Source organism: Lepus europaeus, chromosome 1, assembly GCF_033115175.1.
Source record: "Lepus europaeus isolate LE1 chromosome 1, mLepTim1.pri, whole genome shotgun sequence".
Classification (NCBI taxonomy): domain Eukaryota; kingdom Metazoa; phylum Chordata; class Mammalia; order Lagomorpha; family Leporidae; genus Lepus; species Lepus europaeus.
Genome location: NC_084827.1, coordinates 548,334 through 567,544, shown reverse-complemented (window position 1 = coordinate 567,544; position 19,211 = coordinate 548,334). Strand labels below are relative to the sequence as shown.

At 56.0% G+C, this 19,211-nt stretch overlaps 1 protein-coding gene across 2 annotated transcripts in view; it reads left to right on the top strand.

Annotated features, from left to right (window-relative positions):
• The first annotated feature begins 754 nt into the window (after positions 1–754).
• Positions 755–19,211, top strand: part of ATP6V0A4 (ATPase H+ transporting V0 subunit a4) — a 43,981-nt gene continuing 25,524 nt past the window's right edge. For both annotated transcript variants that reach the window (XM_062197601.1, XM_062197599.1), the window contains exons 1-11: positions 755–871; positions 1,569–1,647; positions 1,894–1,988; positions 5,747–5,872; positions 6,198–6,292; positions 6,931–7,057; positions 10,377–10,459; positions 10,950–11,043; positions 14,017–14,229; positions 16,894–17,044; positions 17,666–17,805. In XM_062197601.1, coding sequence (XP_062053585.1) covers positions 755–871; positions 1,569–1,647; positions 1,894–1,988; positions 5,747–5,872; positions 6,198–6,292; positions 6,931–7,057; positions 10,377–10,459; positions 10,950–11,043; positions 14,017–14,229; positions 16,894–17,044; positions 17,666–17,805 — 1,320 coding nt within the window. The remainder of the gene's footprint in view (positions 872–1,568; positions 1,648–1,893; positions 1,989–5,746; positions 5,873–6,197; positions 6,293–6,930; positions 7,058–10,376; positions 10,460–10,949; positions 11,044–14,016; positions 14,230–16,893; positions 17,045–17,665; positions 17,806–19,211) is intronic.

Here is a 19,211-nt window from a genome sequence, read left to right as displayed (position 1 = left end):
TTTCTGGCCACGTTTATCTCCTGTGCATGGTCTGTAGGTGACTTGCTCCAGGGTTCCGAGTGTTGTCTGCGACTCAGGTTTCAGATGTTCAGATCGGAGCACTCAGCCTGCCCTCGTCCCTGGGTCTGTGTACCTGGGACCCCTCTGGGAGTCGGAGGGCCTGTGCATGCCTGTGACTCTGCGACCTGCAGGTGCGCTGCACTGACCCAGGACTCCTCCGTTAGCTCAGCGTCCTTCCAGAGAGCGGACGCAGAGTGTGTCTCAGTCCTGCTGGCTGCACTCGGCTCTCTGTCTCAGGTTATTTAATCATTCCCCTATTGATGGACATCGAGGGCAGAGCCGCTTGTCAGAACTGGGATAGCCAGTGGCATTCGAGGCATCTCCGCATGTCTGCTCTTCTGTACACACCTGGTTTCTCTGGATAAATCCTGGGTCATGGGAATGCGTAATCTAAAATCTGATAGATGCTAGCAACTGCTCTCTGTAAAAGGTATACGTCGTCTGCACTTTATATGACAGGGCCGGCCTCCTCACAGCCTCCACACCGCCACTGATATTTCTAAGTCCCTTGTCAACACGGCAGGGTACAAAGTGTTGTCTTCCTTTTGCTTACGTTTTACGTCAGGAGTCATTGCTGTTGGGTTTTCTCCCTGCTGTGTTTTAGTTTAACTACAGAGGGTTCACCCTGAGGTTTCCCCGTATTTCTCGGCTTACGTGGCGTGTTTCTTCCCGCTGCAGGCGAGGCTGGGCCGGCATGGCGTCGGTGTTCCGGAGCGAGCAGATGTGCCTGTCACAGCTCTTCCTGCAGGTGGAGGCTGCCTACGGCTGCGTCGCTGAGCTCGGAGAGCTGGGCTTGGTCCAGTTCAAAGACGTAAGCCCGCACACTGGAGATGGGGGAAGGCGGGGGCGGAAGGAGGAAACTCGTTCACGGTGCAGTCTGCAGAGGGGCGCTTGGAGCTGGAATGGGTGCAGTTCCATGGCACTGGTCCTCCTGGCCGGGATTAACGAGGATTCTGGAAAAGTCCCTCGCTCCTCGTCCTCCTACAGGGGTGTTTCCAAACTCTAAAGCAGCGGCACAGGTCACGCGTCACTCTCCTTTATTTCCTGCCTGGGATCTGTGAGCCAGTGGGCTGTGGCTGTCCGTCCTTCTGAACAGAGACCCATTTTCTGGGGACAAAGCATTCTGGTGTCCACAGCCCAGCTGATACTCTGGGGACAGGCTGTCTGCACATGTGACATTGGGGTATCGCTTCCCAGGGGGTTTGTTTTATTATTTTTCTAAAGATTAATTTCATGTGTTTGAAAGGCAAAGTGACAGGGAGAAGGAGAACAGGGACACACACACACACACGCATGTGCACACACACGGAAATAGGAGCAGCCCGGAGGCATCTGGGGGGGTGAGTGTAAGGAAACCAGGTGTGTTTTGCCTGGATCTCACCTGTCTGACCTCTATGGGAACGTCTAACCCAAAGACAGCTCCAGCATTAAAAAGATAATGCTATAACCAAAGACAGTGCACCTGCAGCTGTCGCCCCCAACGCCTCCTGTGCCCCCCAATCCTGCAGTTAAACGCGAACGTGAGCAGCTTCCAAAGGAAGTTTGTGAATGAAGTGAGAAGGTGCGAGTCGCTGGAGAGAATCCTCCGTAAGTCAGCTTTTCCTTTCTCTCCCGCGTGGCGAATGGTTGCCAGGCCTTCATTAGCTAACGCGGCCCTGTCTGTGATGATCTTGGGGGTGGTCCCGAGGGGGTTGGGGTGGCCCCCAGGAGCTGCAGCAGGTCCAGGGAAAGTTCCGTGAGCTGAGCTCGCCGAGAGGCACTGCCGCGCCCGGCCGGCCTCGTGGTTGTGAGAAACCTCAGCCACCCGTGCTCTGGGTGGGCTTCCATCCCTAGGGTTCCTGGAAGACGAGATGCAGAATGAGATTGCGATTCAGCTGCCTGAGAAGTACCCGCAGACCCCTCTCCCGAGGGAGATGATTACCTTGGAGGTAAGCACTGCCCGGCTCCCAGGGGCTCTGCGCGCTGCTGGCCGGCCCAAGCCCAGACGCAGACCAACCTGGCTGTCCACGTCAGCACCGCAGGACAACCCCAGTGAGCCTGTCTCAGGGGAGAGCTGGGCTCTCGTCTCGGCACATGTGGCTCCTCCCATGGGCGCGAGATTCTCACGGGCCGCGAAGGCTTGTCCACGAGTGGTGCCACTGAGCAGGCCAAAGGCAGGCACGAGGGGCCGCTTCCTGGTCGTCGGCTGGTTGGAAACAGTTAATGGCCCACGTCCTCTGTAGGTGGAGGCCTCTCCTCAGCCTGGCTCCTGTGGTCACCGGGGGAAGATGGCCGTTCCCTTTAGCCAAGGACGTTGTGGCTGGGGAGGGCCGGGCCTAGTTCTTCCCTTCTCTGTCTACTTCCTTCCCGTCTGCCTGTGCACGGTGCCACGTGGAGCCATGAACTTTGCCCAGCGCACCAGGAGCACGTGGTGGGGGTGGGATGAGAGGAAACCAAAGAGGCAGAGCCAGGCCGGCTAGGACGTGGGGACACTTTGCTCTCAGGGAGGAAGGGGCAGGCGTCACCAAGCGGAGCTTTCCTCTGGTCGGAGGGCTCCTTCTCGCTGGCTTGTGGGTCTGAAGGCGTCTGCAGCTGTCAGTGTACAAACGTGAGACCCCAGTCGCCTGCGCGCTGATGTGTAGGAGGACCCAGCCTTGCACAGATGTGTGGGTGGAAAAGGAGGAGGATTCCGATGGTCTTTCCATTGCAGCTGTGGGAACTGTGGGTATGCCGCTTACTCTTACAATGAAGCTTGGCGAGCGTGGAGACTTTCCTGATTTTGCTGAAGAGGCAGCGTGTGCTGTTAGTTCCAGAGGGAAAGAGCTATATGATGGGACTCGAACGGTTTGTGAAAAAATGGAATTAAAAGTGTGAGTGTATTTTGATGTGAAAAAAAGGTTTTGGTGCAACAGATTTTGTTCATAATAGTTATAAAATGCAAATTATAAAAAAGCTATGCGTAGATTTCACATGTCATTTATTTGAGAGGCGCAGACAGGTGGAGCGCCCCATCCGCTGGTTCACACCAGAGGCCAAGGCTGCAGCAGGCCCCATGTGGCGGCAAGGACTCGGGTGCTTGAGCCACCACTGCTGCCTCCCAGGGCGTGAAGCAGCAGGGAGCTGGAGGGAGGAGCCAAAGCAGGCACCAAAACCAGGCACCCACATGTGGGATGCAAGTGTCTTAACAGAGTTGTGACTTCCAGGCCCAATACCCACTCCCATGCGCGGACTTCAAAATTACTTTTGCACCAAAGTACACTCATAATTTTAGTTCTATTTTCCATGAACTTTTTGAAGTTCTCTGTGTGTTTTGGATAATAACTTAAAAATACCATTCATCCAGCTGGATTTAGCATGGGTTGATTGATTTAATTCTCTATTTATTTATTTGAAAGAGTTACAGAGAGAGAGGGAGAGACAGAGGTCTTCTATCTGCTGGTTCACTCCCTAAGTAGCCACAATGGCCAGAGCTGTGCCAATCCAAAGCCAGGGGCCAGGAATTTCCTCCAGGTCTCCCACATGGGTGCCGGGGCCCAAGAACTTGGACCATCTTCTAATGCTTTCCCAGGCCGTAGCAGAGAGCTGGATTGGAAGAGGAGCAGCCAGGATTTGAACCGGCGTCCATATGGGATGCTGGCACCACAGGCAGCGGCTTTACCAGCTACACCACAGCGCCAGCCCCTAATTCTCTATTCTATAAAGCCTTCTCTGACTCTGCCAAGGCGCACACAGTCCAGGTTTCACCGTTCTCTGCCTGACATTACAAGCTGCGGGGCAGATGGAGGGGGGCTAACACGTGCCCAGTTATCCTTCTTTATTGTTTCGCGTTATCTCTTTGGCAGGGGAATCTCTGAGATGGATATTTTAAATCTGGGACCCGCTCTTTTCTAAGAGGTGACCTGGATCCCGTTGCACCTGCTGTGCTGACTGATTGCTGGCTTCCGGCTCTGCACCCGCCCCCTTCCCGGTGTCTGTGTGGTCCTGACCCTTGCTGCCTTCTCTTGGTGTGAAAGCTGTGGATACGGACACGCAGCCGGTCGATGTTCCTCATTAGCATGTCAGCACACACGCTTGGTGCATCTCCCTTAGGAAATCTGCTGGTCCCACGCACGTTCCTTTGTGGGGTTCCTTTGTGGACTTCTGTCTTTGTTCTGTAGTCTTACTACAATATGTTTGCTTATGGATTTATTCGTAATTTTTACTAAGTGTTGAATTGATGTAGTAGAATTTTATAAATATGTGCAAGTATAAGGAATCAAGACACAGCAACCTCTGCTTCCCCACGGAAGAGAAAGCGCCGTGGGGCTGCCCTTGAGGCCCCCGGGTCTCCCCTCCCGCCCCCCGCACCTCGGGGCAGTCACGTCCTGAGTGTGTGCTGCTCCTTGCTCTCGCTGGATGTATTCCAGTCGGTCTTCTAAGTGACCACGTGGAGCCACATTGTGACTCCTCTGCTCCTGGCCATTCTCTTTCATTGTGCTATTTCTAAAGGCTCTGTGCTCGGTCATGTTTCTGGAGCTGGGCTGTGTTCTTTCTGTTGAACACGGCACACTTCACCCATTGCACTGATGGACATTTGAGTAAATGATCTTTCATGTTTTTAAATGATTCCTTGAATCTCAGCATTGCTTTCAGGAGTTGTGTACAGTGCAGAACTGATCTATCCACCTGGCTGTCTCTCATTTTCACGATGTCTCAATGTTCTAATTTTATGTTTACCTGTTCTTGTATTATGGGGTATGTTTGTTTAATAATATCTTTTTTTTTTTCAGTAGAAGTAACACCTTCTTTTATCTCTGGACATTCTAGAACTAAGTCCTTTTCAGACTCTCTTGTAAGAAGCAATTTCAACCAGTTGAGTTTGTGTTCTGGTGATTTTTCTTGCTGTTAGAATTCATTATAGAGTCTATTTTTTAAAAGATTTATTTATTTTTACTCATCATAAAGAGAGAGAGAGAGATCTTTTACACACCGGTTCATTCCCCTAGTGGCCATAACAGTCAGGTCAGGGCCAGGCAGAAGCCAGGAGGAGCCAGGAGCTGCACCTGGGGCTCCACGGGGGAGGCAGTGGCCCAGGCTTTGCGCCCCCAGGCTTGTTAGCCAACAGCAATTGGAAGCAGGGCAGCCGAGACCTGAACAGCTCTCCCACGTGTGACACTGGAGCCCGATCTGCTGCGGCACAGTGCTGACCCTGAGCCGGCTCTTCCCCAGGCTCATTCTAGAAGGGTGGTGGGAGGTGTGGTCTTGCCTCCCGTGTTCTAGACAGGCGGTGGGAGGTGTGGTCTTGCCTCCCATGTTTGCCTTTCTCCAGGCCCCCGCCTAGAGCTGGCTGTGGTTTACAGGTGTTGCCAGGTCCCTCTCGTGTTTTATCCATGGTTAGGGTGTGTCTGAGGCACAGGGAGTTCCTAACCGGCGGCTTCACTGTATCTTCCCTGTGAAGTGGGGGCGTGGAATGCCAGGCCAGGATGCCTGGACTCCTTCATGGAGCTCCTGCCTTCCAGCCCCCCAGGCATCTTCCAACCTCTCTCGCGCGTTTGCTGGTGGAACCCCAGCCAGCGCGTGTGTGGCCCCTGCTCGCTCTCCAAGCATAGGGAGCCCCTGGCTGGCCTTTGACGCCCTGAAGGCTTCTCTGGTTCTCAGCGGTGGGGTCCGTGGGCGGTGGGTGGTCCCGGCGCTTCCCACCAGGCTCCCTGTCTTCTCTCCCGCACAGACTGTTCTGGAGAAAATGGAAGCAGAGCTGCAGGAAGCCAACCAGAACCAGCAGGCTCTGAAAAGAAGCCTCCTGGAGCTGACGGAACTCAAATACCTCCTGAAGAAAACCCAGGACTTCTTCGAGGTGGCTGTGGGCGGGCTGGTTGTTTATGGGCCCTCAGGTGTCTGTGCCACGGGGAGGCCAGCGGTGAGGGGCCGGAGCCTGCACAATAGCAGCCGCGCAGGCCAAAGACCGCGGCGTCAGAGCACGGCAGAGCAGTTGGTGTGGCAGACGTGGGGTTTGGGCGGAGAGACGGGGCCGCGTTCTGTTCTGGCAAGGGGCAGTCTGTGCCCCCAATCCTGTTAACATCCGTGGGAGATTAAACGTTCAGGAAAGCAGAGGAAGCCTGGGGGCGTGGGGGCTGCAGGTGCCCCGAATACGCTGGAGACGGCACCGCTTTGGCTTTCAGACGGAAACCAACCTGGCTGAAGATTTCTTTACGGAGGACACGTCCGGGCTGCTGGAGTTGAGAGCCGTGCCTGCCCACGTGGCTGGGAAGCTGGGGTTGGTGGCGCTGTGTGTGCCGAGTTCTGTGGCTGGGTCTCTGCTTGCTGCCGGGCCTGTGCTAGGGTTCCCCGGGTGCTTGTGAGAATGAATGAATGAATGAATGAGCAAATGGCCCCAGAAGAACCTCTTCCCGAGAGTGTACGCCCGCCACGCAGTAATAACCCAAGTGTTGGATCTGAAAAGGAAAGTGAAAATTGTGAAAACGTTTGATCAGAAATTAACGCGGGCTCAGTGTACATTTGAAGTAATGTCAGTGAAAGTCGCCATTTTGAGGCTAATAGATGTTTGGGTCAGCCATTGTCTGAGTACCTGGATGATAGAAAAACAGAGATGTATGGAAACCAGCACATAAACTCCCCTCCTAGAGTTTTCTGTAAAAATCCACAGAGGCCGCCATTGCTCATCGGCCCCGTGTAGTTAGGACGCTACAATGAGTGTCCAGCACAATGTTATTACCAACAAGTGGCTGGTGTATTGATCGGCGTGATTAAGGAGAACTGAACATATCAAGGGGAACAGAGGTCCACAGGGAGCCGGGGCGAGCTGGGTGCGGATGCAGGTGGGCGTGGCGCACAGCATGAAGGGGCCTCCTCCCTGGCTGCCCCCCCACGCCCACGTCTCCTCTGACCGCCCAGGTTCACGGCCGGCGTGATAACCAGGGAGAGGATGGCTTCCTTTGAGCGGCTGCTGTGGCGCGTGTGCCGAGGGAACGTGTACCTGAGGTTCAGCGAGATGGACGCGCCTCTGGAGGACCCCGTCACGGTGAGCAGCGCCTTCCTCCCCGCCGCCCAGGGCGCCGATGCCATGGCTCTCCCTACACGTGCGGAAGGCCGGAGGAGGCTGATCTCGTCAGCACTTCATAGCTGGTGCTCAGTCCCCCAGGACACTCAGGGGCGCGCTGCCCGCCGGAAGGCGGCTGCATCTCACTCACGGAGACTGCTGTAGGCTGAGTGCCCCAGCCCTGGGGTGTGCGGGCCTTGTTCACCTGCAGATCCTGAGTGCGTAGGCCTGGATCAGAAGCGGCATGGCTAGGAGTGGAACCTGCACTGCAGTGCGGGATGCCAGTGTTGCATGCGGCGGCTCACCCTGGTCTGCCACCGTGCCCACCCTGGGTGCTGACTCCTCTCCCTCCCAGGCACTGGAACATACTTCCTCCTTAACTCCAAGAAGCTGGGTCTAGTTCTTCTTCTTTTTTAAATATTCACTTATTTATTTATTTGAAAGGCAGAGTTACACAGAGGCAGAGAGAGAGAGAAAGAGAAAGTCCTCCATCCACTGGTTCACTCCCCAGATAGCTGCAACGGCTGGAACTGAGCTGATTTGAAGCCAGGAGCCAGGAGCCTCCTCTGGGTCTCCCATGTGGGTGCAGGGGCCCAAGGACCTGGGCCATCTTCTACTGCTTTCCCAGGTCACAGCAGAGAGCTGGATTGGAAGTGGAGCAGCTGGGACTCAAACCAGCACCCTCATGGGATGCTGGCACTGCAGGTGGCGGCCTTACCCATTACACCACAGTGCTGGCCCTGGATTTAGCACCCCCTCCATTTTTTAAGATTTATTTATTTACTTGAAAGAGTTGTAGGGAGGCGGGGAGGCGGGGAGGTGGAGAGGGGGAAGGGGAGAGAGAGGAAGGAGAGGAAGGAGAGGGAGAGGGAGAGGGAGAGGTCTTCCATCCTCTGGCTCATTCCCCAAATGGCCTCAATGGCCAGAGCTGAGCCAATCCGAAGCCAGGAGCTTCCTCCAGGTCTCTCATGCAGGCACAGGGACCCAAGCACTTGGGCCATCTTCTGCTGCTTTCCCAGGCCACAGCAGAGAGCTGGATTGGAAGTGGAGCAGCCGGAACTTAAAGCAGCGACCATATGGGATGCTGGCACCATAGGCGGTGGCTTTTACCTGCTATGCTATCGGGTTTAGTTCTGAAACAGTTTATAGTCTTTCTCAGAGTAAAGACAAAAAAAAAAAAAAAAGAGCAAAGCTGTATTTGATGAAAAGCAACTTCATATTTAAAATAAAAAAAAAAAAGAAATCTTAGGAAGCACAGGCCTGCACACTGCACCATGGTTATCTTCATTTTCTTCCTGCACTATTTTCCTCTAGTCTACGGCCATGGACAGGTCCAATTTAATGTGGTTGCAGTACACATGGAAATAATATTTTGTATTTGTTTTAGAATGTTTGAGATTTCCTCAGGTGTATCCTTTCTAAAGAATATTTAATTTGCTTTAGTTTTAGCTTTGTCATTTGTTTGAAAGACAGAGCCCGAGGACAGACAGGCCTTCCCATCTGCTGTTCACTCCCAAGTGCCTGCCGCGGTTCGGGTTGGATCAGGCCAAACCCAGGAGACCGGAACTCAGGCCAGCTCTCACGTGGGTGGCAGAGCCCCACAGGCTCCAGCCATCACCTGCTGCCTTCCGGGACGCACACTATCAGGGAGCTGGGATTGGGGTGGAGCGGGACTGGAGCGGAGTCGGGCCTTGCGCCCAGGCACTGCAGTGCGGGTGCAGGCGTTCCAGGTGGCTGCTTAACCACTGGCCGGACTTCAGCCCAGGAATAGTTCAGATTCGGCGTGGACTCCTCGCTCTTCACTGCCCCTCAGTGCAGTGGTCCCGGTGACAGAGAGTATGGCTCTGTGAAGTAGGTGTAGCATGAGATGACCCTTGGCGTGGAAGGTCGCCAGGCGGCTGTCCAGGGGCAGGATAGATCCCTGGTCCTGGTGGATCAGGAGACAAGAGGGCCTGAGAGATCCAGCAAAGGGCCAGGGAGCTTCTAGGAGTGCAGGGAGCTCTGGGAAGGAGGCAAAGCCGGCGGCTCTGGAGGTCCCGAGCCCCACCCAGCGCCCACAGCCACTGCCGAACAGCTCACTCGTTGTGGCGCCATTTTTGTGAGTGCCCAGTTTGTCCCTGGGTTGACGTGATCTTATCCACGTTGGACACTCTGTTTTCAGGTTTTTTCCAGAATATAGACACCCTGGCGAGTGTCTGCGTGCATGTGGGTTTGTACTTTCTTGTGAGTACTTCCGTATATGACTTCAAGGAGAATAGGATTGCTGGCCTGTAGGACGTGGGTGTTTTCTCGACACTTGATGTGTCCTGGTGGATGGCTGCTGATTCCGGTGCCCTGAGTATTATGGGATGAGCTCACTGGACTCGGCCGGCTTTTCCAGGACTAGGTTTTGTAATTCTACCTTTATCCCCGCGCACTAAGTAAGCGTGAAAGAACACATCGCTTCGGTTCTGTTTCTTTGTTTGCAGGAAGAGCTGAGCATTTTCAGAGCTGCTTGTGGGGCATCTATTTCTCCTTGTGAATCGTGCAACTTGAACTTGAAAAACGCAATCTAAATAGTGCTCTGTGGCCTGCGGTGGGCAGCTGTGTGAGCCTGGGTTAGATGCGGCTTTCCCTGTGCATCCACTTCGCTGTGGTGAGCTGTGCCGGCTGTTTCCTTCCAAGGCTCGCAGTCTCCTGGTGCCAACACACCCCATTCTGCATGGGGCTTAGCCCTGAACACACAGCCCCACCCTCCTCTAACCAGCGTGGCCGACAGCAAGGCGGCCCAGCCTCCTGAGTCCCGTCCCACCTGCCTCCTTGGCCTGTGACCTTCAGCTATGACCTACAAACTTAGATGAGCTGGGGACTGTTGAAATTTTGCCAAGTTTGGGGCTGGCACTGTGGCACAGCAGGTTAATTCCTTGGCCTGCAGTGCTGACATCCCTTATGGGCGCTGGTTCGAGACCCGGCTGCTCCACTTAGAAGATGGTCCAGGTCCTTAGGCCCCTGCACTGGTGTGGAAGACCTGGAAGAAACTCCAGGCTCCTGGCTTCGGATCGGCGCAGCTCCAGCCATTGCAGCCAATTGGGGAGTGAACAATTGTATGGGAACACCTCTCTCTCTCTCTCTGCCTCTCCTCTCTCTGTGTAATTCTGACTTGCAAATAAATAAGTAAATCTTTTTTTTTTAAAAGAAACTTTGCCAATTTTAAACTTACATATTTTTAAGCCTAAAAAACAGGACTTTACATTTCTCTCTCTTGGTTCTAACCGGAAATAAAAATCTTTTTTTTTTTTTTTCGCTTGTCCTGCTTTTCTAGAAGGAAGAAGTCAAGAAGAACATATTCATCATATTTTACCAAGGAGAGCAGCTAAGGCAGAAAGTCAAGAAGATCTGCGATGGGTAAGGAGAGGGGACGCCCTGTCCATCAGCGCTGCGGGCCAGGCGGCCGCAGGGGCGGGGCCGCCCGTGGAGATCCCCTAGGGGTTAAGAGCGCGCAGGTTCCGCGGGCTTGACAAGGTGGCGTTACAGCTGCCTCGCAGGGTCGTGGACCACAAACAGGCACAATGCAAAGCAAGTGAACGTGGACGCGTCCTTTCCGTGCGCTCCTTGGCACGCCGCCCATCGTGCGGCACGGCTAAGTCGGAGGGCAGGACGCGCAGGGAGGGCCGAGGCGAGTGGAGGCTGCGGGCTCACTTACGGAGCCGGGGACGACACAGCCTGCCTTCCCCATGCGCGCGCTGGGCTGGGATCCTCCTGACTGCCCAGGAGGCAGGTGCTCTAGGGAAGGGGACCATTTGAGCAGTCAGCAAATGACAGCGTCGCAGGAGAGGGGTTGTGGGAAGTTCGTGCGCACTAACCCACCTTGTCCCTTGGAACGTATGAACCACAGGTTTCGGGCCACCATTTACCCATGCCCAGAGCCTGCGGCCGAGCGCATGGACATGCTGGCGGGTGTCAACGTGAGGCTGGAAGACCTGATCACTGTGAGTGGGGCTCTCTGCCTCACCCCCACATCCTCACCCTGGGTCCTGGTGGGAGGGGGCTGGAACACTGGCTGTTCTGGTCTGGCTGAGCTGCGGACGATGCACAGCCAGAGGACAGGGCTGGATAAGCTGGAGGCGGTGGTTCTGCCTGCCGGTGGTGCTCCGCCCGGAATCAGAACCAACAGCAGCCCTTAGTCCTAGGTGGCCACCCCGGCCTGATCCACGGCGCCCTGGCCGCCGTCTCGGCCCCGCACGAGCCTCTGGGACAGCAGAGCAGCTGGTGAAGTCCCACAGCCAGTCCGACCGAATCTTTCCCCGCTGTTCAGGCCGAGTGACAGCGGGCCTGGTCTCAGTGTTGAGCACTTCCTCGGTGAGGTCCGTCAGCAGCCAGGGTGGCAGTCACGCCCTCTCTGAGTCAGCTCTCCAAGCCGTCCCTGCCGTCAGCCGGGCCTCCATCCGGTGGTGTGCTCCGGCCAGCGCTGGCGAGCAGCCGGCACCCTCGGCGCTGCAGGCGTGACCAAGCGTGGCTGTCAAGTGCTTGGAGCACGGCCCGCACCACTGAGCAGCTGAACGTTCCCTTTTGTTTAATTTTATTGAAATTCGGCTTCTCGGAGCTGCCTGTGGCTCCCACCGAGGTCTGCAGTTTGAGATCGCCGGTGGGTTAAGGAAAAGGAATCGTGCTGAACTCACGCCAGCCCTGATGGGCCCCGGGCTGCGTCCTGTTCGGAGGCTTGGGCCTAGCTGACCAGCTTCCCCAAGGACGCTCTCTACTTTGGTTCCGCCCAGCCGAGATGGTCGTGGACACTACTGGATGCCCGGGCAACTCCGCCTGGTGGCTGCTACACAGCAGGTGGCAGGGACAGGGACAGGCCAGCGGCCAGGGCCAGAGGTGATCAGGGGAAGGGATCCCACCCAGAGATCGTTCTCGGAGGCTGCGGGATCCTGGCCTGGGCCACCTGTGCTCAGCGACCCCATGTGCAGTCTGTCGTAGTGGCTGTTTGAGCTTTTCTGGAAGGGGTAAGGTTTGGGAAGTTTGATCTGTGTGAAGGTGGCCTTGTGTCCTGGAGCTCCTCGGGCCAGCTTGCCCGCACTGGCAATGGCCCACTGGTGCTTGTAAGCTGGCTTCTGGCTATTAGTCTTCTAAAAGTTTATTTGTTTTCATTTTATTTAAAAGACAGAGAGACAGACAAATAGAGAAGGATCTCCCATCTGGTTCTTCCCCAAATACCTGCGAGAGTCAGGTCTGGGCCAGACCAAAGCCAGGAGTTTGAAATTCATTTTATTTATTTATGTATCTAAATTGTTAAAAGATTATTTATTTGAAAGGCAAACTTGCAGAGAGAGAGACAGAGGTCTTCCATCCTTTGGTTCACTCCCCAAATGGTTGCAACAGCTGCGGCAGCTCCAGGCCAAAGCCAGGAGCTTCGACCAGGTCTCCCACATGGGTGCAGGGGCCCAAACACTTGGGCCGTCTTCTGCTGCTTTCCCAGGCCATAGCAGGGAGCTGGATGGGAAGTAGAGGAGCTGGGACTCCAGCTGGTGCCCATGTGGGATGCCAGCATCGCACGCGGCCGCTTAACCTGCTAGCCACAACGCTGGCCCAGGAGCTTGGAATTCAATCTCCATCTCCCCTTGATGGCAAGGACCCCAGTCCTTGAGCCGTCACCTGCTTCTTCCCAGGGTGCATGTTAGCAGGAAGCTCAATCAGTCGCAGAGCAGTCGGGACTCAAACAAGGTACACGGATAAGGAGCGCAGGCATCGCAAGCAGCAGCTTAACTGCTGTGCCAACGCCCAGCCCTGCCATCCGTCTACAGCCACGTGTGTCTCTTACAGTGCCGTGCTGCAGCCCTGGGTCAAGGTGACCAGCAAAGTGTACCCTGTGTCCTGTATCACAAAACATACCCTAAATCCATTACATCACGTTTCCGTAGGCCAAACCATCCATCCTCCCCTGTCACTGCCGGAGGGGCACATGCGCAGCTTCTGGTGGGCATACTGACCCCAGGCCTGCCGTAACAGCCCGCCACGAATTCCGTGGTTCAAAGCAATGGAAACTTATTTTCTCCCAGTTTAGAGGCTAAAAGTCAGAAATCAGGGTGTCTGCAGGGCTCTGCCCCTCTTAAGACACTGAGGAAGGACCCCTCCTCGCCTGGCCCCCGCTTCTGGTGGCTGCAGGCAGCCCTTGGGGTCACTCGGCTGGTGGGTGCATCACCCCAGTCTCAGCGTCCTTTGTCACAAGTTGTTCTTCCCTGTGTGACTTGGTGTCCAACTTTTTCTTTTTTAAAAAATGATTATGTACTTATTTGAAAGAGCATCAGAAAGAGAGAGATGGAGAGAGAGAGAGGGGGAGAGACAGAGGAAGAAAGAGAGCTCTTCCACCCCCTTGTTCACTCCCCAGATAGTCACAATAGGCAAGTCTGGGCAGGAGCCAGGAACTCCATCCAGCTCTCCCATGTGGGTGGCAGGGGCCCGAGCACGCGGGCCGTTGTCTGCTGCCTTCCCCGGCACATTGGCAGGGAACTGGATCAGGAGCAGAGCAGATGGGACGTGAGTAGGCACTCCAGCGTGGGACGCTGGCATCCAAGTGGCAGTGTCCCTGCTGCGCCCCAGCCAGGACCAGTCAGGTTGGACTGGGGTGCACCCGAGTCCACGTGACCTCATCTCAACTCGGTTCCAACTGCGAAGGCCCTATTTCCAAATAATGTCAAATTCACAGGAACCGGGGCTTAGGATTTCAATGTAGTTCCTCGGGGGACACAATTCGACCCAGAACAACAGGACTACATGGGGTTAGGAGCAAAGCAAGGCAGTATTTTGCCTGGGGGTTTTAATGGCTGACACAGTGCTCCTGAGCGCTAAGGCCAGTGACAGAGTGGAAACCTCGAGCGAGGAGAAACCTCGAGGGCTCCGCGCCTGCCACCTCGGCGACACCTCCGTGAATGTCCCTTGTCCGTGCATGGTTCTTCGCCTAGGTCATAACACAGACAGAGTCTCACCGCCAGCGCCTGCTGCAGGAGGCCGCCGCCAGCTGGCACACCTGGGCCACCAAGGTGCAGAAGATGAAGGCCGTCTACCACATCCTGAACATGTGCAACATCGACGTCACCCAGCAGTGTGTCATCGCCGAGATCTGGTTCCCGGTGGCAGACACTGCGCGCATCAAGAGGGCCTTGGAGCAGGGCGTGGTGAGTGGCGAGGGGGGCAGGGACAGGAGGATCCGTGTCCGCCCCCCTGCAGGCCTCCTGAGCCACCCGAGCTTGGCAGGTGACCTGCGGTGGGGTCGTCTCCTCCACTGGTGCGTCTCCGGTTCTTAGCCCAGTGCAGGGCACGCGAGGGAAACGTTGCTCCTGGGATGACAAGCAGTCGACCTTTCTGTCTGTCCTGGGTCGTGTTGAGCACTAAGGTGACGGCCCCCTGCCAGCTACGGCGGTGGATGCCACAGTACTGCAGGCTCCTCCTGCTGAACCACGAGGCCAGTCTCGCACTTACAGTGAGAGCTGACACAGCGACCGTGCTGAGCTGCCTGCCTCCTACAATCTCACAGCTCCCCGCATTTCTCTCGTGGACGTCTCCTGTGCCCAGGAACGGATCCAGGGCCACACGGGCAGGCCAAGGCCTTGCCTGGTAGCCTCTCTGGAAGGGGAGGCGGGGAGCATGCCCGTGAGGAATGCAGTTCAGGCAGCGATGGGCAGTGGGCAGGAGATCCAGCATGGGGTGGGGCGGGATGGGGCCCAGCGTGGGCTGCTTCTGATCGCCATTGACCTGATGATGATGGGGCTCCCAGTGGAAACAGCGCACGGTGGCTGAACACACAGTGGCCGGTGGGGCAGACTGACAGCTGTTCCTGGCCACATGTACTCACAGTCGGGCAGCACCCTCGGGGGCGACACTGGGGCCTGCACTTGGAGGCAGGCTTTGTGGTGACAGGAGGGTGCGCTGGCCGCTGGCTCCTGCAGGAGGAGCTGATGAGCCTGGTGACATGGCCGGGAGGCGCAGCCTGGGGGCGACTCGTGGGGAGGGGGGCCTTTCCTGCCGGGTGGATGGCGGGTCTGGGGAGAGCAGGGCGCCCAGGTGTCTGTCCAGAGAAGGTGGCGTTGGGCAGTGGTCCCGGAATGTCCTGGGAAGACGGGGCAGGCGGCAGAAGAGCCCTCGGGCTGAGGGGCTGAAGGTCAAGGCCTTTGGCTGGGTGGATGCTGTCCTTTCCCTTTGAACACAGGAGAAAGCCAGGTGGCCCAGCCCTGTAGCCAGGAGGCAGGACTGGAGCGCAGCTCCATGCACCGCTGTCCCCACAGCCTCACTGGGAGCCACCGAGGACAGCGTGTCCCCGGGACTGCAGCAGAGGGCCGGTGCGGGGGTGGGAGAGGGCCCCTGAGGGCAGCCGCAGAAGGGTGCACAAGTCCCAAGAGGAAGACACTCTGGGAAGGGCCCGCAGGTCCCAAAGGATGGCATCGGGTATAGGGGTCTCATCTCACTCCCCTGCTGCAGTGATGGGATCCAGCTTGCATTTTATTTGTTTGTCTGTTTATATTTTTATTTATTTGAAAGACAGAGTTACGAAAAGGTGGAGGTGGGGAGGGGTCTTCCATCTGCTGGTTCACTCCCCAGATGGCAGCAACGGCCAGGGCTGGGCCAGGCTGAAGCCAGTAGCCAGGAACTTCCGGGTCTCCCACGTGGATGCAGGGGCCCAAGGACTTGGGCTGTCTTCCACTGCTTTCCCAGGCCACAGCAGAGAGCTGGCTCGGAAGTGGAGCCTATATGGGATGCCGACTCTACAGGTGGCAGCTTTACCTGCAGTGCCATAGCACCAGCCCCTTACTGTCTTTATAAAAGACTTATTTATGATTTATTTATTTGCTCCATGCTTCTGAGCGAGCTCCCTGCTGGTGTACACTGCAGGTAGCAGTTTTACCCACTGCACCTCAGTGCTGGCCCCCACAACATCTTTTTTTTTTTAAGGATTTATTTATTTAATTGAAAGAGTTGGGGTGGGGGGAGAGGAGGAGAGATAGAGAGGGAGGGAGAGGGAGAAAGGAAGAGAGAGAAGTCTTCCATTTGCCGGTTCACTCCCCAAATGGCTGCAACGGCCAGAGCTGCACTGATCCAAAGCCAGGAGCCAGAAGTTTCTTCCGGGTCTTTCATGTGGGTGCAGGGGCCCAAGCACTTAGGGCATCTTCCACTACTTTCCCAGGCCATTAGCAGGGAGCTGGATTGCAAGTGGAGCAGCTGGGACTTGAACCAGCACCCATATGGGATGCCGGCACTGCAGGCTGGGGCCTTAACCTGCTGTGCCACAGTGCCGGCCCCTATTTATTTATTTCAAGGATTGATTGATTGATTGATTTGAAAGGCTGAGTTACAGAGAGGCAGAGGCAAAGGCAGAGAACAAAGTCTCCCAGTGCTGGTTCATTCCCCCCGGATGGTTTGGGCTGGGCCAGGCTGAAGCCGAGCCTGGAGCTCCTTCTGGGTCCTAGCAGGCAGTCGGAAAGGAACTGCGTGTTGGGGAGGGCCAGGCCCTTTGGAAGAGAGGGAGGAATTGGGTGCCTTCTGCGGGGATAGGGGGGAGAGGCGGGGCAGCCCGCGCAGCTTGGGACCGAGCCAGGAGGCAGGTGCCCCCAGCAGGCGCTGGGAAGATGCCCGAGGAGCCGAGGGGCCTCTGCGCCCCTGCCGGCTCTCTGCCGGGTGAATGGGTTAAACATCAGGACTCTTTCTTACCTATTTTGGGTGAGGTTGTGCATCTCAGAGAAGTCAGCACATGGGCCCGAGTTCCATGTCAGGGCGGGCTGGCCGGAACTGGGACCCAGAACCCGCGCGCAGCCTGCGCACCTGTTTGTCCTGTGTTCTTCTCGCAGGCACTCAGTGGCTCCTCCATGGCCCCCATCCTGACCACGGTGCAGTCGAAGACGGCCCCGCCCACATTTAACAGGACCAATAAATTCACAGCCGGCTTCCAGACTATTGTGGACGCCTACGGCGTGGGCAGCTACCGGGAGATAAACCCAGGTAAGGAGCCCGAGTGTGGCAGCTTGGAGCCCGGGCGCGGGGGTGGGAGCCTTGGAACCAATGCGTCCTGCAGCCTGATCTGGCTCCCAGTGTCCTGCGTTGTCTTCCGGGAATGCCGGTGGCTGAGATTTCTCCTCGCCTGTCCTGGGTCTCCCTTAGCTGATTGCACCAGGACCACCCTGCATCTCCCAGTCCTGCACGTAGGAGAAAGACAGGCGCATGCAGACCTCAGAATCGGAAGCTGGTGCTGGCTAGTAAAGCAGAGGGCAGAGCAGATGGTGCCCTCGCTGAGGGTCCCTGTGAGTCACTGCTGGCTATGTGGGACGCCTGTCCGTAGAGGGAGAGCAGACAGCAGATGTGGCAGAAGGCCACAGCGAGTACGTGGGGATCCCATCACACCCCGTGATCAGGGCAAGTCACTCCCTCTGAGGCCCAGTGCACCTGTAGGGTGGGGAGGAGGAAAGTCCCTCGCAGGTGAGCTCCTGCGTGCGGGAGCTAAGCAGGTGTCGAGAGGGGGTGGTGAGGGAAGAGGGAAAGGCAGGGGAAGACTGGGCAGAGAGCTCCGGTGGGGACCCACAGGTGTTCACAGGTGTCAGGCTTTCGTGGGTCTCGCCTCCGCAGCTCCCTACACCATCATCACGTTCCCCTTCCTGTTCGCGGTGATGTTTGGAGACTGTGGCCACGGAATCGTGATGTTCCTGGCGGCCCTCTGGATGGTGCTGAACGAGAGGCACTTGCTCGCCCAGAAGAGCAGCAGCGAGGTGGGTGTCCCCGGGCTCTCGCCTCGTTCTTTGAGGTAGACAGTTAAATCGTGTGTGTGGTTTTCAGCGCAGAGATAACAAGCTTCTATGCAAAATGACGGGAAGATGGAAAGAAAGAACCAAGGTTCAGGGCCAGCGTTTGGTGCAGCTGTCAGGACACAGCCTGGGACGCCCACAGCCCATGTCAGGGTGCCTGGGCTCAAGTCCCAGCTCCGCCCCCGGGGCCATCTCCTGCGAATGTGCACCCTGGGAGGCAGCGAGTGGGACTCGAGCACTCAGGGCCCCGCCACACCTAAGAGACTCAGATTGAGTTCCGGGCTCCTGGCTTTGGATCTGACCCAGCCCCGAGTGAGCGAGTGGGAGGAAAAAATCTCTCTGTGTCTTTCCCTCTTTCAAATAAGAGACAAAAAATCAACACAAGACTCCTGTCTCAACATAATTCCTTTGGATGGTTGGCGCAGTCCCTTTCAGCATTTCTGGTTTGCATCCACAGCTTGACAAGAATGTTGATTTTTTTTTCTCCCCCTGATTATAAAGGCAATTCAAATTCATTGTAAAAATTGGGAAAACTTAGTGATCTAAGCACCTAGCAAAACAGCACAGTGTTTTTGGATATATTTCCATTTTTTTCTGTACTTACATACAAATGTATAATTTTCTTTTCTTTTTTTTTTTTTGCCAGGCAGAGTTAGACAGTGAGAGAGAAAGACAGAGAGAAAGGTCTTCCTTCCGTTGGTTCATTCCCCTAATGGCCGCTATGGCTGGTGCTGCGCTGATCTGAAGCCAGGAGCCGGGTACTTCCTCCTGGTCTCCCATGCGGGTGCAGGGACCCAAGCACTTGGGCCATTCTCTGCTGCCCTCCCGGGCCACAGCAGAGAGCTGGACTGGAAGAGGAACAACCGGGACTAGTACCCGGCACCCCAACCGGGACTAGAACCTGGGATGCCGGCGCCGCAGGCAGAGGATTAGCCTAGTGAGCCACGGCACCAGCCAACAAATGTATAACTTTCAAAAGTTGGCATCAGAGTGCATATTATTTGTAGCCTCCCTCTTTATTTTTTTAAAAGATTTATTTATTTGAAAGAGCTACAGAGAGAGAAGGAAAGACACAGAATCTTCCATTTGCTGGTTCACTCCCCAGATGGCTGCAGCAGCCAGGGTTGAGCCAGGTCAAAGTCAGGAGCCAGGGGGTGCAGGGGCCCAAACACTTGGGCCATCCTCTGCTGCTTTTCGCAGGCCATTAACAGGGAGCTGGATCAGAAGTGGATCAGCCAGGACACGAACTGGTGCCCATATGGGATGCTGGCACTGCAAGTGGCAGCTTTACCCATTGTGCCACAATGCTGGCCCCAGTAGCCTCCTTTTTTAAATTTAAAATATCCTGAATGTGTTCTTCCTAGAAGCTT